The sequence below is a fragment of the Brachyhypopomus gauderio genome, chromosome 6, assembly GCF_052324685.1.
Source record: "Brachyhypopomus gauderio isolate BG-103 chromosome 6, BGAUD_0.2, whole genome shotgun sequence".
In the NCBI taxonomy this organism is placed as follows: domain Eukaryota; kingdom Metazoa; phylum Chordata; class Actinopteri; order Gymnotiformes; family Hypopomidae; genus Brachyhypopomus; species Brachyhypopomus gauderio.
This window is the reverse complement of record NC_135216.1, coordinates 24,860,206-24,880,404: the sequence shown is the minus strand read 5'-3', so window position 1 is coordinate 24,880,404 and position 20,199 is coordinate 24,860,206. Positions and strand designations below refer to the sequence as shown.

At 45.7% G+C, this 20,199-nt stretch overlaps 3 protein-coding genes across 11 annotated transcripts; 1 reads left to right on the top strand and 2 right to left on the bottom strand.

Moving 5' to 3' along the window:
* Positions 1–220: 220 nt before the first annotated feature.
* Positions 221–5,903, bottom strand: LOC143517422 (uncharacterized). Of its 3 annotated transcripts, none has more exons than XM_077009910.1 (4): positions 5,355–5,903; positions 2,449–2,512; positions 2,066–2,275; positions 221–1,015 (listed from the first exon to the last, which is right to left on the bottom strand). In XM_077009910.1, the coding sequence occupies exons 1-4, from the start codon at positions 5,448–5,450 to the stop codon at positions 645–647; spliced, it is 741 nt and encodes a 246-aa protein (XP_076866025.1). In that variant the 5' UTR covers positions 5,451–5,903; the 3' UTR covers positions 221–644. The 3 variants fall into 3 exon arrangements, with proteins under 3 accessions (XP_076866025.1, XP_076866024.1, XP_076866026.1); XM_077009909.1 differs by lacking the exon at positions 5,355–5,903 and adding an exon at positions 2,737–4,878; XM_077009911.1 differs by lacking the exon at positions 5,355–5,903 and adding an exon at positions 4,494–4,588.
* On the top strand, positions 5,361–11,350 carry cdca7b (cell division cycle associated 7b). Of its 4 annotated transcripts, none has more exons than XM_077009906.1 (10): positions 5,361–5,568; positions 7,262–7,390; positions 7,584–7,715; positions 7,805–8,146; positions 8,238–8,300; positions 8,787–8,951; positions 9,167–9,310; positions 9,755–9,904; positions 10,274–10,410; positions 10,620–11,350. In XM_077009906.1, the coding sequence occupies exons 1-10, from the start codon at positions 5,563–5,565 to the stop codon at positions 10,834–10,836; spliced, it is 1,485 nt and encodes a 494-aa protein (XP_076866021.1). In that variant the 5' UTR covers positions 5,361–5,562; the 3' UTR covers positions 10,837–11,350. The 4 variants fall into 4 exon arrangements, with proteins under 4 accessions (XP_076866021.1, XP_076866022.1, XP_076866019.1 ...); XM_077009907.1 differs by lacking the exon at positions 5,361–5,568 and adding an exon at positions 5,980–6,385 and having other exon boundaries at positions 8,790–8,951; XM_077009904.1 differs by lacking the exon at positions 5,361–5,568 and adding an exon at positions 5,980–6,385.
* Positions 11,351–14,254: 2,904 nt separating this feature from the next.
* On the bottom strand, positions 14,255–20,078 carry sp4 (sp4 transcription factor). Of its 4 annotated transcripts, none has more exons than XM_077009903.1 (6): positions 19,945–20,078; positions 19,149–19,234; positions 17,102–18,596; positions 16,344–16,548; positions 15,497–15,696; positions 14,255–15,402 (listed from the first exon to the last, which is right to left on the bottom strand). In XM_077009903.1, exons 2-6 carry the CDS (start codon positions 19,215–19,217, stop codon positions 15,155–15,157), a joined length of 2,217 nt encoding a protein of 738 aa, XP_076866018.1. In that variant the 5' UTR covers positions 19,218–19,234; positions 19,945–20,078; the 3' UTR covers positions 14,255–15,154. The 4 variants fall into 4 exon arrangements, with proteins under 4 accessions (XP_076866018.1, XP_076866017.1, XP_076866016.1 ...); XM_077009902.1 differs by lacking the exon at positions 19,945–20,078 and adding an exon at positions 19,619–19,798; XM_077009901.1 differs by lacking the exon at positions 19,945–20,078 and having other exon boundaries at positions 15,497–15,687; positions 19,149–19,598.
* Positions 20,079–20,199: the final 121 nt, after the last annotated feature.

Genomic DNA, 20,199 nt, shown 5'->3' with positions numbered 1-20,199 from the left:
ACATTACCCTATCGCCATTCCCAACGCTACTCTATACAATTATTCAGGAAAATATCATACTTTGTCAGTATATATGAAATTATTTAATTATGAATTATTTACTTGGTTTTCAAATCAGTCATATTCATTGCAAAACTTTTCTTTTCATTGTTCATGACACATAAAACATGAGACATCATACCAAAATAATTTGAGAAAAAACATACTGAGATTTTTAAAATAGTTTTAATGTCTTAAGTAGTAGCAAGAATAACTGAATTTATACATTTCAAAAGCAAAAAATATACATATATGTGTAATGACCTTGAAACAGTAGTTTTAAATGAACTCCTATATTTACAGATCTTTCTTCTCTAAGACTCCTAAAGAACTACAATTCCCAAGTCAATTAGACAGTCATTGCAGTCCAGAACAGACCTTGCATTTCTGTTTCTCACGTGCATATTACTGCTTAATACACAAATTCACATATTCACACATTCACAGTTTGCATACACAATCATTCAAATATGTTGAATTCACGGTATTAAAGTTGCTCAACACAGTTGTACCCACAGTACAAAACTGTTATACTCCAATGTTAAAAAGTGGCAGTCTTGCATGGCATGATTCCTCACCCCACCTCTATTAATGAGCTCGAGGGTTTATAAAGTGGCGCCAGACAGCAGGGCTGCCTCACTCAGAAGCTTTCGGGCCTCTTCCCTGTAGCGAGAGCTCAACTCTTTAGCCCTACGAGCCTCCTGCAGGTTGGCCCGGAGGTTACCTTGCAGCCGTTGCCGTTCCTGATGCGTCTGGGCCGCCTCCCCCACCCGCGCGGTCAGGCCCTCTCGGTCCTTCAGGTAAGAGTCGATCATCGGCTGGAGCTTGGTGTAAGAGGAGTCCACGGCCGTGGTGGTCCGGGAGAGCTCCACCACGTCCTCCTGCGTCAGCTTCAGCTTGTCGGGCACGTCGTCCGCCGGCGTCACCACCAAGGAGAAGTAACAGCCTTTAACTTGCAGCTGGACGCGGTGTGTGTCTGAGGTGTCACAAAGAGACCGTCCAAGTTAGGGCACGTTCACGAGCACAGGACGGACATAAAATGTTATCAGTATCTCTTCATGCTGGTAAGAAGGACCAAATAAATATGAATGACTGAGCCTAACATATAAACAACTAACTAACCATTTCAAACTTTCTGACAGCTTGGTGGAAATTCCACATGATCCCATGGAAGTTATATCCAAGCCATCTGCCACACCAATCAAACAATTCCTATCACGCTAGCTAAGTACTTATATCCCCCCGTTTCCATCACTCTGTTTACTTGGAGACAAATCAGTTTTCAATTTGACAAATAAAAACATTGGCGCTCTATACAGCACTAACCATCACAAGAAAACTATCCTCATTAACTTGAAATCAAAAAAATCTAATCAGCATTACACATTGCAAAAATATACAAGATCACATAACCCTAACTCTAGCTAACTGCAGCCCTTAACACCAGCCCCCCCCCCCAAGTTTGATTTAACATGAACACCTTTCATTAACCACCTACACTTAACCTTACCAGAACCAGTATTACAATAATGAAGCACTAGACCTGATCCAACCACACCACATGTACTACAAGTTAAAACAAGTCCCACCCTTGCCCCAGCTAATACTCATTAATGAACACACAACACACGCAAAATGAATCAACAATGACATAATGTATGATTTTGCTACTTTGGCATTTACAGTATATTAATGTATATTGTGCTGTACTATAGTTCAGTCATTGGTGGTATCACTTTGCTTAGATTTGTCTTGTTTTGTCTCTTGTTCGTTCCTCTCCCCCTTATATGTGTAACATGTCTCCCCTCTGTCCCTGTTGACTTGTGTTTCAGAGACTCTGAATAAGAGAGCCAATACAGAATAAGATCATCCCCCGCCACAGAAATATATTCAAATAAGATGTATGGGGTGGAGGGAACATATGTAAAACTGCACTCTTATCCTGGTCTGGAGCTCAGTCTCCAGTCCACAGGCCACTACTGCCACCTGGAGACGGCAGGTCGTCTTTGAAGGGTCTCTGACTCACCGTGTTCCGCCTTGATCTTGTCCAGGCACTCGGACAGGCTGCCGTCCGGAGCGCGGACATAGCGGAGCATGAGGGTACCGAGCTTGTCCTTCATGCACTGGTAGCGCTCGTGCTGCTCGTTGAAGGTTTCGGTGATGTCGGCGAAGCACTGGTCCACATCGCGCACCCCGACGTGGCGAGCCACGATCTTGCCAACCGGATGATTGACAGCTGAGCAAGAACAGATGAGCAAGTGTGCGACCACTTATAACCCATTTAAAGCAGAGTGGCTGTGTGTGTCTGTCGTGTTTCAGAGTGGTTAACATGTAATGACATGAGGAGAACTATAATGATAACGTAAATTTAATGATAACACTTTTTTTCCCCCTTAAAACTAAACTGACCTCTAGAAGACGGATGAACTTGTCTTGCAGAAACTGCTTGGCTCTCACCAAATAAAGGCGCTCTCTGAAAACAGAGACAGGTCGAGCCTCTTTTGTTGAGACAAATACGAGATAAAAGTTACGTTTCTACAAACCAGAAACCAGATACGCCTTTCCTGCTCAGGTACATTTTTTATACTATTTTGGTATAAAATATAATATGGTTGTCATGCCAGTGTGTTTCATAATATTAGTGTCCCGAGTGTGGTTTGTATGCAAAAGAGGCAAAGATAAGCAAAGCCTGCACACCATCTGTCTCCAGTCCTGCGTCAGACAGACAGTCCCTTCAGAGGAAGGGGGAGAGGGCACGGTGGTAGAAGCTGCCAGCTCTTTTCTTCCAAGAAATGAATTCATTACATAAGCACAGCAGGGAGGAATCCCTGCTACAAGTGTAAGTTACAAACATTGCTGCAATTAGAACATTATTAACACGCTGCTTAAACGATATTGCATAACACTAGCTACTCAAACTGCGCTACTGCCAAAGTCATTTGACTACCACAGATGACAAAGCCTGCTGGTCTATCAACTTTATGGCATTAATTTGTGATGCAACATGTTTTCAGCAATATTCATATTCTGACTCTTTAATGACATTGTTCAGAAAATACAATAACATTCACGCAAAAATGTATGTGCCACAAAAAATCATTATTCAGATGATAAGTATTAAAATTGTCCACAATAATCTCCTTTGACAAACAGGTTTTGTCTGTGTAATGCTTACCAGTTGATCATTTTGGTCACAGTAAGTATATAAACACATCTCAGCACGTAGGTGACACTGTACTGGTCAGTTTTACTGCATCAGCAGATCAAACATCAGACATTAATCCATTTAATCCATTTTTTTGTTTCTCTGCAATGGCATCATAACTTGCTAATGAGCAACATCTAAATGTTTTCCAACTCAAGTGGGAGTGTATATAAATCAATGAATATGTGCAGACTTCACTGCATTTGTGTCTTGATTTGTGTCTTGATTGTTTAAAATATTAAAACAAGTAAAACTCTCCGACTGGAATGCAGCTATCAATAATGAGGATAGTGAATGTCTTTTAAACAAAATAAGATAAATCTGTTCCTCTGTAAAAGCAGCATCAACAAATACCACACAACAGGTTAACAGGTTCTTAATCCTGTCTTGTTCTGTGTCTAAATGAATATATAAAGTGCCTTTAGCAGGTGACATACTGTTAAATGTTATTAGATGTGAACAAGTAACAATGAGTTCCTGCACCAAGCAAAACACTAGCTGACAGCACACTGCACAGTGATGTATTTATCCCCACCAAATTAGGTTCGCCCTACTGTCAAACCAATTATAAACTATATGATATGAATTATTTATCAGTTTTAAGAAACAACCGGAACCAAAGCATCTAGCTGTTTGTGGCCAATAACAGTGCCTGTGGGTGCCTGTCACTGGCAAATTTGCATGTTGATCCACTCGTGGATGCCCGCAGACTTTTAAAGTCTCAAAGGTGTAGACTCCACACGTTTAGTAGTTTACATGCCTGTCTTGTGTGCCTAAGCACTACGTTCACCTCATAGCATTCAGATGAGATTGTAAAGAATATATTGTTGGTTGGAATAGCGTGGGCATACTTCATTTACGCTTTCGACCCAATTTCTGCTTTATAGTAGTTTAATAGTAGTAGGCCTATAACTCTCAGTATCGGCACCAACGAAAGCCTAGATGGTACATATCTATAAACCAAGAAATACCTGGGGTGGGGCAGTGCGAGTGAAATGTTGCCCAAAAGATTAAACACTTGAACATTGAAAATTAACGTCTCACATGTTTATTCTGCCCTAATTTGTAGCTACGATCAGTGGACCGTGATTCCACGAGCGACCACGAAAACAGAAACAGACGTCACATGCTTAAATGAGATAGTTTTGAAAACGTTTACAAATTACAAAAATGTCTCGTGCTAACGTCACCTCAAATGACCAGATTTATTGTTCGACCAACTATGCCCAAACTCAGGTAAGGGTCCTACCTCCTCGGTAGAGGATTGGCGAAAACAGCAGCACCAGTCCATGATTAAAAACGTAAGAACAATGTTGCGTAGTAATAACGAAAAAAGAAAAACCCGGGACTTCGTTATGACGTCACAGTCATGGGACCCACGACAGTGTGATTCACCTGTTAAACGTCTTGATCAAGAGGTCGGAACCGGGGTAGTTTGGGTTAAGTGTTAGCCTAATAGAAAAAGTTTGGTCACTTTATTTTGGGAAAAAAACATTTGTTTAATGGCCAAATTTTTCTGAAGAACAATATAGAATGTAACAGCATTTCGTCTTATCAATTAAAAAAGTTTTCGTTTCCTGTATCGAAGCCGGTCTAATAAATTCCTATTTAAAACTGCAGAGGGCGTCGTTGAATAACGTTTAAGTTGCATCTCGTAAAAGGTAAATTCAGATTGTTAGACTAAATTTGTAAATAGCTCTAGTTTTATTTATTTGGGTTGAAATAAAAACAAATAAAATCTACGGAAACACATTTAAAGCTTTCTGGTTTTACTGTCATTGTGGCTACGATCTGTACAACCTAAAAACGAACGAATCCTAAACCTATGCATATCGAACCCAAAGGAACTAAAACAAATATTCCTCAAAGTCAGTGTTGTAGTAGTACGTGGTCTACTACGTGGAGACACTCATACCAACGCCCTACTCTAAGGTCTTCGATACATAGTGATGGAGTGATTTCTTTGGCCTACAAAGATGCAAAAGCATACATGTAATCAGACACGGTGCCAAGGAAGTGCCCGTTAACAACACAAAAGACGGCGAGCTAAACAATGCTTAAACAGCTGCTTGTAATTTGCGTGTTATGTGGCATTCTGAAACACAGCTACCTGCTGTGAGCGCAGTGCGCTGCGCGGGTGGCAGGCGACGACTGAGCTCTGTGATTTCCTCTCCTCCCGCGCAGATCGCTCCCCACACCGTATCATTTCGCTGTCATCCAAGGAGTCGTTAAACTCGGCGCGCTAATGGGAGCGCCTGGAATAAAGTATTGATGGAGGGCGCCTCGTTTATACGCGGAGGGCGAGCCGCTGTCTCCGGATGCAGGTGCTTGTGCTGACAAACGGGAAAACGCGGCCCACTAGGTGCCAATTGAGCAGAAAAATAAAAAAGAATTGCTTGGATAGTTGTGGGACAAAGATACGCATTTAACTAAAACAATCATGCGTGCACCAGCTGAGTAATGTAGCCGTGGAGCTGCAAAGCGGCATATTTAGCAGAGCCGCACCAGGGCTGCTATCCGCTATCTCACAAGCTCCTGGCTAAATAAGCGCTATAGAGGGACACACAATTTAGTAAGTAGCTTCCATGTGCTACCCAAAAACGTTTCCTCAGACGCCTGACTCCTTATTTCTATAAGGACGCAGGGTATCCTACGTATAGAGGACATCCGGTCCGCGTGTAAAATTTCCCGCGAAACTACAAAGGAGTCAGTCGTGGACTGTTCCATTTTGAACATTGCCATATGAAGGGGACGGAGTTCATTTGAGTGTTTGAAAATCGGTTTCGTATTAACGAAAAATATATGTTTTCCCTTGGCTATCCTTTTATTTTTGTTTTTGTGCAGTTAACGGATGTATTAACTTAAAACAGTATTCCATCAGTAGCTCAACAATATTCCAGGACTGTACACTCACCCCTACATTGTTTTCTCCATTACGCACGTGTGCTCTTGTTTTTTAAACTAACCTATTCATTGTTTTTGCTGTTTTGGACTTTTAAAATACCAATTTATCTAACTAAACGAACTAACTAAACGTTTAAAGGGTTTTGGTTAATTGCACTCAAGAACAGCTTTTCATAGTTTTACGTTTCTTTATATATTTTTATTCTATAAGACAAAAACGTGTCCAAATCAATGGAGGTAAGCAAAAAGTTATTTCGTAACTAACGTTAGTTACCTAGACAACGCTATCTTTTGAGTGTTTTCAACGCAAATCACGTTAAACAACGTTTCCTTACTGATTGACTAGATGTCAAAGATAAAGATAAAATAAACCCTTCATATAGTTGATTTAATTTTAACACTTTCTGACCCACTTCAAAAGACTAAGCGTGTACGTGGATAAAGTTGTTAAACTAACTGTACTAAAAGTGAACTAACCACCTGGTTTGTTGTGGCAGCTAGCTATCATAACTCACTTTGAAACTGCCTAACAGCCATTCTGATAATGATGCTAAGCTACCTGGCTGGCTAAGTCAAGTCTAGCTCGCTAGTGGTTCCCATTTACGTTTAAGGTTAAAACATGAGGCGTGTACTAAACCCTGAGGTTCCTTAACTGACCATATAACATTTTGTATATATCGTGCGGTTTTCTGTGGCCTAGATGCTGTGGTCTACATATTAAGGGTCACGGTCCTTTTGCATGTGCTCTAATATGGTTTGGTGTGGGGTGGTTTGTACTTGCTGAACTGGAGTAGGACAACCCATTTTTATGTGCAATCAAAGTGTCTAAAATTTCTTTATTTTTTGTGTGTGTTTGACTTTTTCCTCACTTTCAGATTTACACTTTGAACAGAGAGAAGGGCGTAAAGTTTTGTTTTCACTTTACCCGCTTGGCCTCTATATAAAATATATATAGATATGATAGATAACTTGTTTCGAATAGCTTTGTTTAGTTTTTCTTTTCTTATGAGTGTTCTACTGTGTGTGTGTGTGTGTGTGTGTGTGTGTGTGTGGAGCTAATTCAGGGACGTATGTTTAAACATGGGACTGGTCTAACTGTTGTTACATTTTCAGAAAGCACTGGCAGATATATTTGACTGTCCGAGTGATAATGAAGATTTTCTTGGCTTTGGAGTTGATTCACCGGAGGGCTTCTCAGAGGAGAGCCAAGACAGCCTCCACTCAAGGACCTCCTGGAAGCCTGTGAGAAGATTTTGTTTGCCCCCCCTCCCACACACACACACACACACACACACACACACACACACACACACACAAAAACAGCATTAAAGCAGTGTGAAATGTAAATGGATCATGTGTTTGAGGGACACAACTTAGAAGTATAATCAGGATGTTGTTTTGATTTTGGGCTCTAATACCATATCACCTTGTTTAGGTTCTCCGGTTTAGGTCTAAATTTATTACAGACGAGTTGGCACATATCTTCATGGACTCGGACAGTGAAGGAGAGTTTGAAGGCTTTAGTAAGGCAGAGAGCTCTCTACGCAGTTCCTGGATGAGCCCTGTGGTAAGTGACGAGCGTATTTGTTCTTCTGCTTCTGAAAGACTGCTTATCTTGCACTGTGTGCATTAATAAATCTTGTTGTGCACTGGTAGGCTTTGGAGTCAGAGGAAGACAGTGATGACATTGGGTTTTACTCGGACGATGCAGACGACAACCCGGCCTTGCAGCGAAGACAGAGTTCGGGATTGTGTGTAGCGTTCAGGTTTCCCACTAGGTCCACCCATGAAAGGCACGTTCCAAAGAAATCCTCAGAGGTCGCCGAGGTCGCTCCACTCAAACGTGCACCTGAGGAGAGACCCAGGATGAACCCGGGAAGAACCCGGGAAAGGCCTGCAGTGGGCAGTAGTGAGTCTGAGGAGGAGAGCGAGTTAACTGAGGCAGAGCTACAAATCCTGAACAAAAGAGCTAAAAACATTCAGGAGAACAAAGATATGGTAAATAACTCCCTCGCATATACAGCGAAATTAATATCCCCGTAACATTGAAACTGTCACTAACATGTGCGTGCGTTCTGTGTTCTTGCAGCTTGCGAAGCTATTTGCAGACCTGACCTCCACACCTGAGTTCTCGCCTAAGACCACGCCCACAGTACGTGATCTCTCCTGTTCATCCTTTGTGTTCCAGCTCATTGTGGTTGAACGGGAGCGCCCTGGAGGGTGGAGCGCTCGCGGACGGAGCTGCAGAACTGCTTCACCGGCGCTCCGTCCATTTATGACGGGGCAGCGTGGGCACTGGCCGCCTGTTGTCTTGTCTTGGAAGAATTAATGCCACAAGTTTATGCCCTGAACACCTCTGTACAACCAGGAATCATATGCATTGCACTGCATCTTGGAAAAACAGCAGCACTATAGTTGATGATCACACAATATGCCTCACCTTTTTATGGAAAATAATGGATTGTATTGTGTGAGAACCACGATTCTTCTGAAATAAACCAAATTTTGGAATAGTAGCTTTGCATGATGTTTAGTAACTGGATGTTTAAACTAATGATTAATGACTGACTCTGATTGGTGTGCCATATATATATATAATTACCCATTTATGATTAATAATGTTGTGCCTTTACAACAGAAGAAGAGGAAGACACACACCATACAAAAGCCCAAGTCACAGAGTAAGAGGCGGAACCCCGGGCGCAAGGCCCGCCCCCCCAAGCATTTTGGACGGGAGGAGGTGCCGATCAAGTCCTCTCAACTCAAAAAGAAAACATTTTCCATTGACCTCCAAAAGCTGATGGTGACCACCGCCTATGCATATTTCTATTATGATAATGACCGCTGTGGTTTGATCTCTGACTCTTGGTAGTCCTGTCGCAAGTTTTTGGGAATCGGTGTTTATTAGATGTTTATTTTATACATTGTGTTTGTTTGTTTGCTCTGGACAAAAACAGGGCTGGGAGCATATACCGCAGATTTTAAACTGTCTGGGATTTGCGGATCTTATTTGCACAGGTGATCAGGCAAGACGAGGTCAAGTACATAGGCCAGAGGGCCAGGAAGAAGCGCGTGGCCATACTGATGCCCGAGGACATCACCAAGGAATTACTGGACAATGTGGCCGACCGTGCCAAGGACAAGATTCTCGATAAAAATTACGTGAGTTTGGTCGGGCCTGAGACAGTCACCCCGTGCCATGTTCCCGGCAATCCCCCAGAAATACACACGGGTTTCTTTTAACGCTCATTTCAGTGTGTATGATGACCAAAGGGCCTTTGGTGCTTGTCAGAACAACACAACCATCGCCTGGAATGTCTGAGATGAGATTTGTTTAGTTATCAATCTGTTATAGATTGATAAGCCTACACATACAACGCAGGACGGAAGTCCTTAATCTCAATGTAGAAACGTATAAGTTAAAAAAGTGGGCCTTGTCAATGATAGAAATGTGTTGAAGTCCAATCTGTTTGCTTAAAATCTAGGAATAAATTAATTTCACATTTTATTCATATATAAAATATTTACATTTTGAAACCATGCCTGGAGAGTGAAAAGAGCTGGAATTAGTGTTTAAAAGTGTCCTTTAAATCACATGGTCCTCAGGGCAGCACGTGTCACCAGTGCAGACAGAAAACTTTGGACACCAAGACAGAGTGCAGGAGCAGCTACTGCCATGGGCTCAAAGGGCAGTTCTGTGGGCCCTGCCTACGTAACCGCTACGGAGAGGACGTTCGCACTGCCCTGCTAGACCCTGTGAGATTCGCTCTCCTTTTATGTGTGTGTGTGTGTGTGTGTGTGTGTGATCCTTTGCAGCTGTTACTAATGGAGATACTGCCTGGTTTTGTGCATGTATAGAGAGTTGTGTCCCGAGAAAATACTCCTGGAATAAAAGTCCTGGAGCTTGACCTACCATGCAAAAAAAAAAAAGAAGGTTAGCACCGTAAGGGGAATGGATCTCCTGTTGTATAAGCCCTGTTCAGGGCTGTTCAGCAGTGGTTTTTATAGCCATCTCCTCCACAGGACCGTTTACCAGAAACCCAGCTTCCCATATAATGTGTTACTGCTTTCTTCTTCCTTCCTGCGACGGTGCGTCCCCCTGGTTCGCTGGGTGTGCTCGTGGAGACGTGGACGTGTCCCCTCTGTCGGGGGGTGTGTAACTGTAGCCTGTGCCGAAAACGAGACGGACGATGTGCTACGGGGGTCCTTACGCACTTGGCCAAGTACTGTGGCTACGGCAGCGTGAAAGGATACCTAGAGAGGTGTGTGTGTGGTTCATTCTTCTTGTAATATAATGAATCATTTAACAAAGAAATTATATTAGGGACAGATTGTGGACATTTGTTTTATTTACATTGAGCAAGAAGCTGGCAAGACAGAGAGAGAGAAGGAGCCAATCATCGTAGAGTGTCTGCACTGCACCTGGGTTTGTTTTGTTTTGTTTTACAATACCATTTTCCTCAGCCTACAGGACAACCCCGTGTGAAACCAGGCTTGTGGAGAGTGTCGTGGGGTGTGTGGTGTTTGGGCGTCTGGCCTGGAGCTCAGACCTCAGGAGCCCATATCCTTACTCTGACCCGGCAGAGATGACCAGCTCACAGATTCGTCTTGTTACAGCCTGTGGTCGTCATGCAGTCAGGCGGTCTTGTTCACTCCGCAGACGTTCTGTCTTAGTTCAGTACACTTAGTTCAGTACATCTTTAGGTGAAATCATTTAACCCTCTTATTAATAGTTAAAGTGTCAAATGTAACACTTTTACAGAGTCTCCCATGCCATACTGTTTGCTGACTTGTGCACATGCAGATGTGTAAAGGATAGATGGTTTCATAGGTATTTTTCAGATTTTTAAAAGAAAAAAAATTTTGATAAAAAGCTTCATTTTTGCTTATGAACAAATTTGAATTACAGAAAAGAAAAGGGGGATTTCTTTTGACCTATAGACCAAGACTGCACAGTGAGCATGCTACGTTCTCAGATAGCGATGCAGTCCAACTATGGCCTTGGCTTTTATCTTTTCTGGTTACTCATCTTTCATTGTCCAAACTCATGACATATTTGACTGTATTGTCCAAATATATGAGGAGGAAACCATGTTTGTTGTCACGTATGATACACTGCTAGTGTAATTTGTAATTTTACAAATTACACTAGTAGCGTATCAGACGTGACAACAAATTTTTGAGTCTTGCTTGCAATAAATGTTCTTGGATTTAATTTTTCTCGCTCATTCTTACAATCTTTGTTGACGTTTAACGAACGTCTCGGCTGGAAAAAAATGATCGCGGCTGACTTCAGCTATGTGATGTGTTTCTCGTGGTGATGTGGAGAGCAGGAGGATTAACCCCCCCGACGGAGGAGTCGACGTAGAGCTCCTTCCCTCGTGTTGTGCCAACTGTGCATCTGCAGAAAGCGCACTATTAATCTGTCGCTCTATGCCAGCTCCATTTTTCCTACCTATCTGGTTCCATGTAACGGGAGACGGGACTTCGTCTGAGGAGCGATACTTCGATGAGTGCAGGGCCCTGCCCTAGACTTACCACAGCCTCTCCGCTCCTGCTCACGTCTGTGCCTGGGTTGTAAAGGTGAGCTTTCAAACCAAACACTCTTGGTTGTCCAACCCTCAAGCCCACTGCACCAGTAATCATGTGCTGTTCTGTAACGTCCTGTTTGAGCTTTCACTGTTCAGTATAGAATTGTTACCTATGCAGCTGTTTGTAGGTGTGCACTTCTAAATACCACCATCAGGCTTAACTAGAGTTAAATTGTTCATTAACATGTAATACACATTTCAAGTAGCTGAAGTCTTTCATAGTCAAGCACATATGGAGACATATGTTTAACTCTTTCTCCTACTAGTCTGGGTTTTGCATCATAAGCAGCTCATATGAATTAAGCAGTCAGGATATGAATTACGCATTACGTCTTTGTAGAAGGTGTATTTGCTCTCTCGTGTGTAACTAGTGTAAATCATATCCACAGAAAATGAGTGACGTGTCAGATGAGAGGAGTCTTTGAGAAGAGCTTGTTTCCATGTTTCCATGGGAACAACTGTTTCACAAGCTGTTGGTTAGAATATTATGAGTTCAGAGCTGTCAATCAAAGTGAGAGAAAGCCAACGGTCTCACACACCCCCGGTCCGTCTTCTCTCCACACCGATCAATGTCTTCAGAACAGAGCTGCAGTGCAGGCTTCCAGCACCATGCACTTCTGAAGTGAAGGTAACCTACCCGGTGATTTCCACGTCTAAACAACTACTGTGTGAAGCTACGGTAGTGCGGTCAATGACGTTTAAAATCGGAAAAACAAATCAGACCTCACGTCAGTCTGTTTATATGCACGGTTGGTGTACTATGCAAAAGAAATGACACTGTAAACATTTTTTGCTGTGGACAAACGTGCTCTTCTTCCTGTAACTGATAAACCCACCAGGCGGTGGCGCTGTAGTAGCAGACACAAACGTTCACGTCGCCTATTGGTGTGTCACTGCAGTCCAAGTTACAGCACAGCTAAGGCTAAAGAGTTGTGAAAGATTTAGGTTTAGGGTTTAAAATGTAGCTTACACAAAACAAAACAGGACTACGACTGAGCTGACACTGGAGTGTGTACTGTGCAAGTCAAGGTCAAAGTCTGCTGTTTAATCAGCGTTATCAGAACCAGTGAGCAACCAAGATTGGACATGAGGTCAGAGCCATAGACATGTAAACGACATGTCATTTATAGTCCTCAACACATTAAAGAGAACAATTAAGAGGAGTAAATAAGGTGATGTGCACATACACGTTATATTTAAGACAGATTTATTCACTTTTAATTTCAAGTGTTATGCAGGCAAAGATTTTTTTCCTTTTTTTTCTTTTTTACCCATTATCATAACACATTTGTACAAAGTTATTTTAAAAATATCAATAAACCGCAGCCTTTAAGGCTAACCTGGCAGAAAAAAAAACATTATCAAATGTCATGAAGACAAACGAACATCTTAGAAAAAGATTTACAAATGAGATGTCACTAGAAAATATCAAAGAAAAATTGGTTGTCACACAAAATATTACCAAAAACATCTAAATTGTTTGGTATCAACCATTCATTTAAATTTTTTTTACTTATTTTTCCTCTTTCTTCTGAAACATGTTATGTGTGAGAAAAAATTCATATAAATAAAAAAAGCTATGGTTATACTTATAAAAGGACCACAAGTAGAAATAATAAATCATTACTATAGCAGAAAGAACTCATGCTGCACATAATCTCTGACTTGACAGCGTACAATACACATCAGCAATTAGAAAAGGCAAATATTGAAATAAGGATAAATAATAAATTAGCGATATACAGTCTGTGTTAACAGAAAGCTGAGAAGGGCTAAAGGAAATGTTAAAAAAAAAAAAACAAAAAGGAAGTGGAAAAACAAAAACAAACAAAACATTCACAAAATCTCCACAAACAAAAACGCAAACACACCCACTCAGAACACCAAACTGAGCAAAGTGGGCTCGCGCTCTTCTGAACACAAAGAGGCGGAAGCAAGTGGCCCCAGGTCTACACGAGTGCAGGGGAACATGGGAGTTGAAGTTTTTTTGTGGGGGAAGTAGGAGGGACAGGCTTGGATGGGACTGGCTACTAATGTAACGTAGCTCTAACCTGGAGAGAGAGGAGGACTTAGGAGATGAGTGGAAAAGTTGCTGAAGTCAGAAACTTTGATACTTACTGATACCCAGAAACCTCCAAGGGGGATTAAAAAAAGAGGGGGGAAAAAAGAGAAAATTTTTTAAAATAAAAGAATGTACCCAAATTGTCCTAACTGGCCACAGTGTTCACTAGTGTATAAAAGAAAGACGTGGTCAACTGTGTGCAACTGTACACAAATTCTTCGTACAACATAGTCAGAGACCCCCCAACCCACCCACCCAAACCCACTCACGCATCAGAGAGTGGTACTGCAGTCTGTGTTAAGGCATTGTAGTACAGTTCATATGACTTTGAGACACAAAAAGACCTTTCTGGCTGTTTCTCATCACTTAAAGAAATCTAATCTGCCCCTTACTAATGTAAACATGGTTTTACAAGGATTGTCGTTATAGTATTGCTTTCGTTTAACGTAGCAAGTCTTAGAAAGCTAAATTATTGTCCCCCATATTTTCTTTTTTTTTGTACAGAAATCTTATTTTCAATGTCAACCAGTTCTTCATAGGAATGCATTGTTTTTGTTGGTTTGTTTTTGTTTTTTTTTGCTTTTTAACATTTTTTATAAACGTTTAGATTTCGTATGTGCTTTTTCGTAAAATGACCCTTTCAATGCGTCTCCCAGTCTCTCCACTTCATTTGACCACAAGGTCAATTAGACAGCTCGAGACCAGCCCAAGGTCGCCGCCCCGAGCAGCCCTGTCCCTCTCCGCGCGGGGCGACGGCGGGACTCGTACGGCAACGGTCCTGCCGTACGTTCAGACGCCAAGCGGCTTGGGCCCGTGACCAGTCCGCCTTCCGAGTGCCTCTCGCCTGATTGCAGTTCAAAGCCAAAGACCATCAGCTGACCTCAGATATAGGACACGAAGCTTGCCTACCATACATTAAAACTACACCACACCTCCTCCCCAGCCCTGACACATGGAATAAACTGTATAATCAATCAATAATCAATTTGACAGAAAGATATACAATTTTGTGCATAGAAACAGATTTTTTTTAATCCTAAAGAAAGACTCTTCATAGTGGATTTTCGTACTGGGAATAGCAGATCCCTCCTTGTGCTACTGTAGACATACTCCATTTCACTACCAATAGTTATTGTATGCCTCTTAAAAACCAATGGTAATTCCATACTCTTTAGACTCTTTAGATTTTGTATTATATTATTCAATAGTTTTACATTTTCATATGAAAAATCAGATGCACTCGAACAATTGTCCATTTTCATTAAAAAAAAAAAAAAAACCAAACAAAAACCCCGAATAACTAAAACCCAACATACAATATGGTGCTTATAGCAGGTGGAGCCAGAGCCATGGCTACTCATACTCCTCCTCTAGGTTGTTAGACGTGGTGGGCGTGGCCGGGTTGGAATCCTGGGAGAGCGATGCCACGGTGACGATCCTTGGTGAGCCCAGGGCCTCCTCCACCTCATCCTCCATGTCCTCGGTGGTGAGGATGGCCAGGGCAGCTCCTCCTTTCTTCTGGTGTGTCTTGATGTGCTTCGACAGGTGGTCGCTTCTCATGAATCTTTTGGAACATTCCGGACACTCGAACCTCTTCTCGCCTAATAACAGCAAGGGCTTAAGACTTGCTACAGAGTGAATGATTGCGTTATGGCTGCTCTGGAGAGGTGTGTGTGTATGTGTGTGTGTGTGTACCTGTGTGCGTCCGGCGGTGCCGCTGTAGCTCGTCGCTCCTGGTGAATCGCTTCCCGCAGAAGATCCAGTTGCAGACGAAAGGCCTCTCGCCCGTGTGCCAGCGCAGGTGAGCCCGCAGGTGAGAGGTCTTGCCGTACACCTTCCCGCAGCCCTCCATGTGACACACGTGCTGCTTCTTCTTCGACGGGTCGCTGTTGTTCCTGTCCCAAAAGTCAAAAAGCCACGAACAAAGAGGGAATGTGATGAATTGGACGAACACGAATCCTGGAGTATCGCTTGGTACAAACGTTCAGTCAGTGTGCGTCAAAACGATATGGTCTAAACCAGGGGTCGGCAACCTATGGCACGAGGCATAATCACTGGCACACGGCATGCTAGACCAGCATCAGCATCATATAAATTATTATATTAATGGATTATACTTTCGCGAGTGACCATAGCACGCGACTCCGCACAATTCGTGCGAACCGCGGAGGTGTTTATACTTTGCGATCGATATAATACTTAATTTGTATCCATTTACAACCCCCCGCCGCTAACAATTTACACTGCCCCCCCCTAAACAATTTAAACTTGCCACCACAGTGGCACACTCATTGACTAGACATGTTAAAGTTGGCACTCCATGTCTCAAAGGTTGCCGACCCCTGGTCTAAACATTCGACAAGTTCTGTTGCTCTTACATTGCATACTTTCACTCTCAATGGAAGCCTTTTCTTTTAAAATCAGGCTATTGGTACTCTAAAGTTTCAACCTTACAAAACGTCCCACCAAACCAGTTTAAAATCGGCGCACAGTCAAAACAAAAGGCACCCCCGCCATGGTCCGGGACACCCGCGTCACGCACCTCCCCTCGCTATCCCTGCAGTTAGGACAGGAGCAGGCCACCCTACGGAGACGTTTGCCTGGCTGGCCCTCCTGCTCCGAGGGGCTTTGTGCGGAGACCATCTGCTCCGGGCTCACTGCGTTCAGTGTGGCGTTGGCCAGGTTGCCCACCGTGACGGTCAATGGGGTTGGCTGCACCTTCATCCCTTCCTGACCTTGCTGCTGACCTGTGGAGGGAGAAGGGTGCAGACCGTGAGGCGAACGTGGACGCGTCCCATGCGGTCAGCGACGAGACAAGCACGGCACATCTTCAGAATCTTAAAACAGCACTGGTTCGAAATCAGAAATGAAAGCAAAGAGAGCATACACTGGGCTGTTTGTGAACTGCCAGCGTTTGCTGCAGTCATGACTAACGTGCCAGTTCAATCTCTCAGACTTCACTGTCCGCCCAGAGGGAGCTCACGCCTCCCACGGCGAGGCTCGCCCGGGCTGTAGCATGCGCTCAGAGGGCCTGCAGAGAAGGAGTCAGCACGCTGACCCACACACCTGCTTACAGTGACGGGACCAGCAGGTATGCAAATCCACTGCCAAAACGGGTCTGTAAAAAGCTCTTTTCAGGCACTTGCTAACTAACCCCACTCAGCACTTAATTGATTGCTAATAAAATGTTATTTACGATAAGAACTCTTATGCATTTCACTAGCCTAAAGAGTGTTTGTTCAAAGTTCACGTAGCATTCCAAAGCTCAAGACAAGCAGAAAGAATTTTGCAGCGTCTCACCTTGTACCCCTGTGATAGTGAGGGGCATCCCTTGAACCTGGACACCCTGCATCCCGGTGGTGCCCAAGCCGGTAATGTTTACGGTCTGCACGCCCGTGCCGGAGGTGAGCTGGGCCGTGTTGAGTGTGATGGGAGCGCCCCCTAGAGTGAGAGGGGCGATCTGCGCGAACGCGCCCCCACCCCCAGCGTTGGACGCCACCGGGGCGAGCGTGAGCTGCTGGGGCACGCCGGTGTTCTGCACCTGTACCGTCTGCCAGCTGATCTGTCCGGTGGGCGTGAGTGCAGGCGCCCGGATCAGCACCTGCGCCGGGTTCTGAAAGGCCTGCAGCTGGACGCCGCCCTGGACGGGCTGCAGGGTCTGGCCCGGCTGGAGCTGGATGGAGCCCTGGACCAGCTGCTGCTGCTGGGCCTGCTGCTGGGGCTGTTGGATCTGGATCTGCTGCAGCACCGGGTGACCCACGATGTGAAACTGCTGCACCTGGGAGGCCTGTTGCTGATCGGGCAACGCCTGCAGGCCGTTGGCGTGAGACGCGCCCTGAGCGTCTCCCTCGCCCGGCTGCCCGCGCAGGTCCTTCTCCGCGTCCAAAGACGACTGGCCGTCGGAGGACGGCCCGCCCGTGGAGTCCCCGCCCCCCAACGTGCTGGTGGCCACGCCCACAGAATCCACCCCACCCACCGGGCCGGCGACCGTGGTCGCTATGAGCTGGCTGCCGTTGGTGATGCTGCCGTCGCCCGACTGCACCAGCTGCACGGATCCGCCGCCTGTGGCTACGTTGTTGATGACGGGCAGGGCAAGGGTCACGCCGCCGATGTTTATGGGTAACGTAGTCACCACGGGGGCCTGGGTGCCCTGGATGGTCTGCAGCTGGAGCGGAAAGGACGGGCGGATCTGCAGCGGGATGGTCTGGCCCGTCACGTTCTGTGTGACGATGTTGGCGGAGGCCGCCCTCGGTGGGGTGGCCAGAATGGCTTGGTTGTTCCCAGCAGGAATGAGCTGAATCTGCTCCGGCTGGACGCTTAAGGCCGCGGGGTTGCCCGGGTTTATCTGGATCTGCTGACCGTCGGCAGTCTGTATGTGCGGAATCACCTGATACTGGATGCCACCTGTCGAGTTTGGCATGTTCTGAACCTGGATGATCTGAAATTGCTGCTGCGACTGCCCGACGGTCGCGCTGTTCGCCGACGACTTGACCTTTCGCCCCGGCGTGCTGTCAACGGCGACCACGCTGGCGCCCGTCGCCGCGCCGGACACCTGCACGCCGTCTTTGGTGGCAGCGCCGGCGTTGATGGGAGGAGCTGCGATGATCTGCCAGCCGTTCCCCGTGAACTGCGCGGGGAGCAGCTCCAGCTGCTGGGAGGTGTTCTGGAGCTGAACCAGGCCCTGGCTGGGGTCGATGAGGAGCTGCTGCTGCGTGCCGGCCTGGCCCTCCCCGCCCACGCCGCCTATTTTACTGCATGTGGCAGCGAGCAGCGCGAGAGGTGATGGCTGCGCGTCCTGTTTGCGCACACACAGACACACACACACAGAAATGCGAGAGAGAGCGCGCTGTCAGTGTCAGCAGATGTGGGCGGGATTACAGGAAGAGTGGGTGGGTGTGTGTGAACCACAATTTCTCCATTTCCCGACGAGGGGCAACAGAAATGCGCACGTTATTTTAAAACTGGGTCGCAGCAATGCTAAGGGCTGAACTGACATAGAATTGATATTAAAACATACATGTATCGTATTATTCATAAAGATGATGTAATCATAGCGCGTCAAGTGCATTAGTTATTATATTTGTCTCAAAACAATAAAACCTAGTTACCCAGTAAATGCATAAAAAACCCAAAACTGATTATCGAAATTAAAACACCACGAATTAAAACAAATAATCAAGTAGATAGTTAACTTACTTGACTTGTGGGGTTATCGAAGTAGCAAAAGCTATGTTCTCGGTAGTTAGCTTAGCTAGCCAGCTTAGCTACCATGTAACCAGGAAGTGTGTGAGCGCTTTATGGGCAGCGCCGAGTTTACAGGGCAAAACTTTCAACTTCACCGAAATACCTGCAGTCCTGAAGTTTTGCCTTTACTGCCCCTGTCACCTCCACCTGATCTGCCCCCGTCTGTCGCCATGGCTCCTGTCTGGTGATCTGCAAAGATGAAACCCATTCCTCGGTCAGAAAGGCAGCGGGGCGGGCGACGCGAGGAAACGAGGCGGGACGACAACAGCCCGGCGGCGGGTGGAGGACGAGGGCGGGCGGCGTTACAACCAGACCCCGCCGCTAACCGGTGGGAGCGGAGCGAACAGTCCGGCGGGAGGGCCGTCCTTCACGGGCGCCGCACAAGCCAAAACTGATCGACGTGGAGGAATTAAAGGCGCCGAATCTCACAAAAGCTCATTCTGGATCAAAAAACGGAGGAGGAGGAGGTGGAGAGGGAGGAGGTGGAGGAGAGGGAGGAGGTGGGGGTGACAGTCCGTCGATGCGCGGAGAGAGAGAGGGGTGGAGACGATATGGAGGAGGGAGGGTACCTACCACTCATCCCGCATTAATAAAACCGGAGAGGAGTTGTTCAAGAGAGAGAGAGAAAAAAAGGCCGGACGCCGTGGAGGGAGAGGCAGGCAGCAGCCCGGGGAAGGACGGCCTATTTCTCCACGAATGGCTGCTGCGAGGCTGTGGCGTAGCTCCCCCGACCGCTCAGCCGCTCTGACGACCAGACCCGCCCGCCAGGAAGGGCGGCGCCAACACCCCCCCACACACACACACACACCCCTCCTCTCCACCCCTCCCCTCCTCCACCCCTCCTACCCCACTCACTGCCCCCCCGGTGAATAACGGGAAATGTCCGTGAGCACGTTTACCTTCAGAACCAGCCGCGCGTGTGTGTGACCGAGGCCGAGCGGCGAGACGTTTGTCCGGGGTGAACGGATCTCCGACGAGGCGAGCCCGAGTTAACGCTCCGTCTATGCGAGGGCCCACCCACTTCCATTTAAATATCCAGTCAACGCCAGGTCTTTACTCCGCTCTGCCCGTCTCGCTGGTCGGCGGCGTCGCGCGGAGTTATTCCCGCCGTTCACCTTGTGCGGCGTGTCCCGCGCTCATTGTTTAATGTTATA

What these genes read in the sequence shown, in the direction of transcription:
- LOC143517422 (XM_077009909.1), bottom strand. Translation starts at nt 2,841, where the DNA reads ATGAATTCATTTCTTGGAAGAAAAGAGCTGGCAGCTTCTACCACCGTG. An exon ending in AGTTCATCCGTCTTCTAGAG is followed by an intron (nt 2,276 to 2,448) that starts GTCAGTTTAGTT and finishes GTTCTTGCTCAG; the next exon opens with CTGTCAATCATCCGGTTGGC. An exon ending in CAAGATCAAGGCGGAACACG is followed by an intron (nt 1,016 to 2,065) that starts GTGAGTCAGAGA and finishes GTGACACCTCAG; the next exon opens with ACACACACCGCGTCCAGCTG.
- cdca7b (XM_077009906.1), top strand. An exon ending in CGCCTAAGACCACGCCCACA is followed by an intron (nt 8,301 to 8,786) that starts GTACGTGATCTC and finishes CCTTTACAACAG; the next exon opens with AAGAAGAGGAAGACACACAC. An exon ending in AGATTCTCGATAAAAATTAC is followed by an intron (nt 9,311 to 9,754) that starts GTGAGTTTGGTC and finishes CATGGTCCTCAG; the next exon opens with GGCAGCACGTGTCACCAGTG.
- sp4 (XM_077009900.1), bottom strand. Translation starts at nt 19,253, where the DNA reads ATGGGTTTCATCTTTGCAGATCACCAGACAGGAGCCATGGCGACAGAC. An exon ending in GCAAAACTTCAGGACTGCAG is followed by an intron (nt 18,597 to 19,148) that starts GTATTTCGGTGA and finishes GTGCGCAAACAG; the next exon opens with GACGCGCAGCCATCACCTCT. An exon ending in TGCAGGGATAGCGAGGGGAG is followed by an intron (nt 15,697 to 16,343) that starts GTGCGTGACGCG and finishes CTTTTGGGACAG; the next exon opens with GAACAACAGCGACCCGTCGA.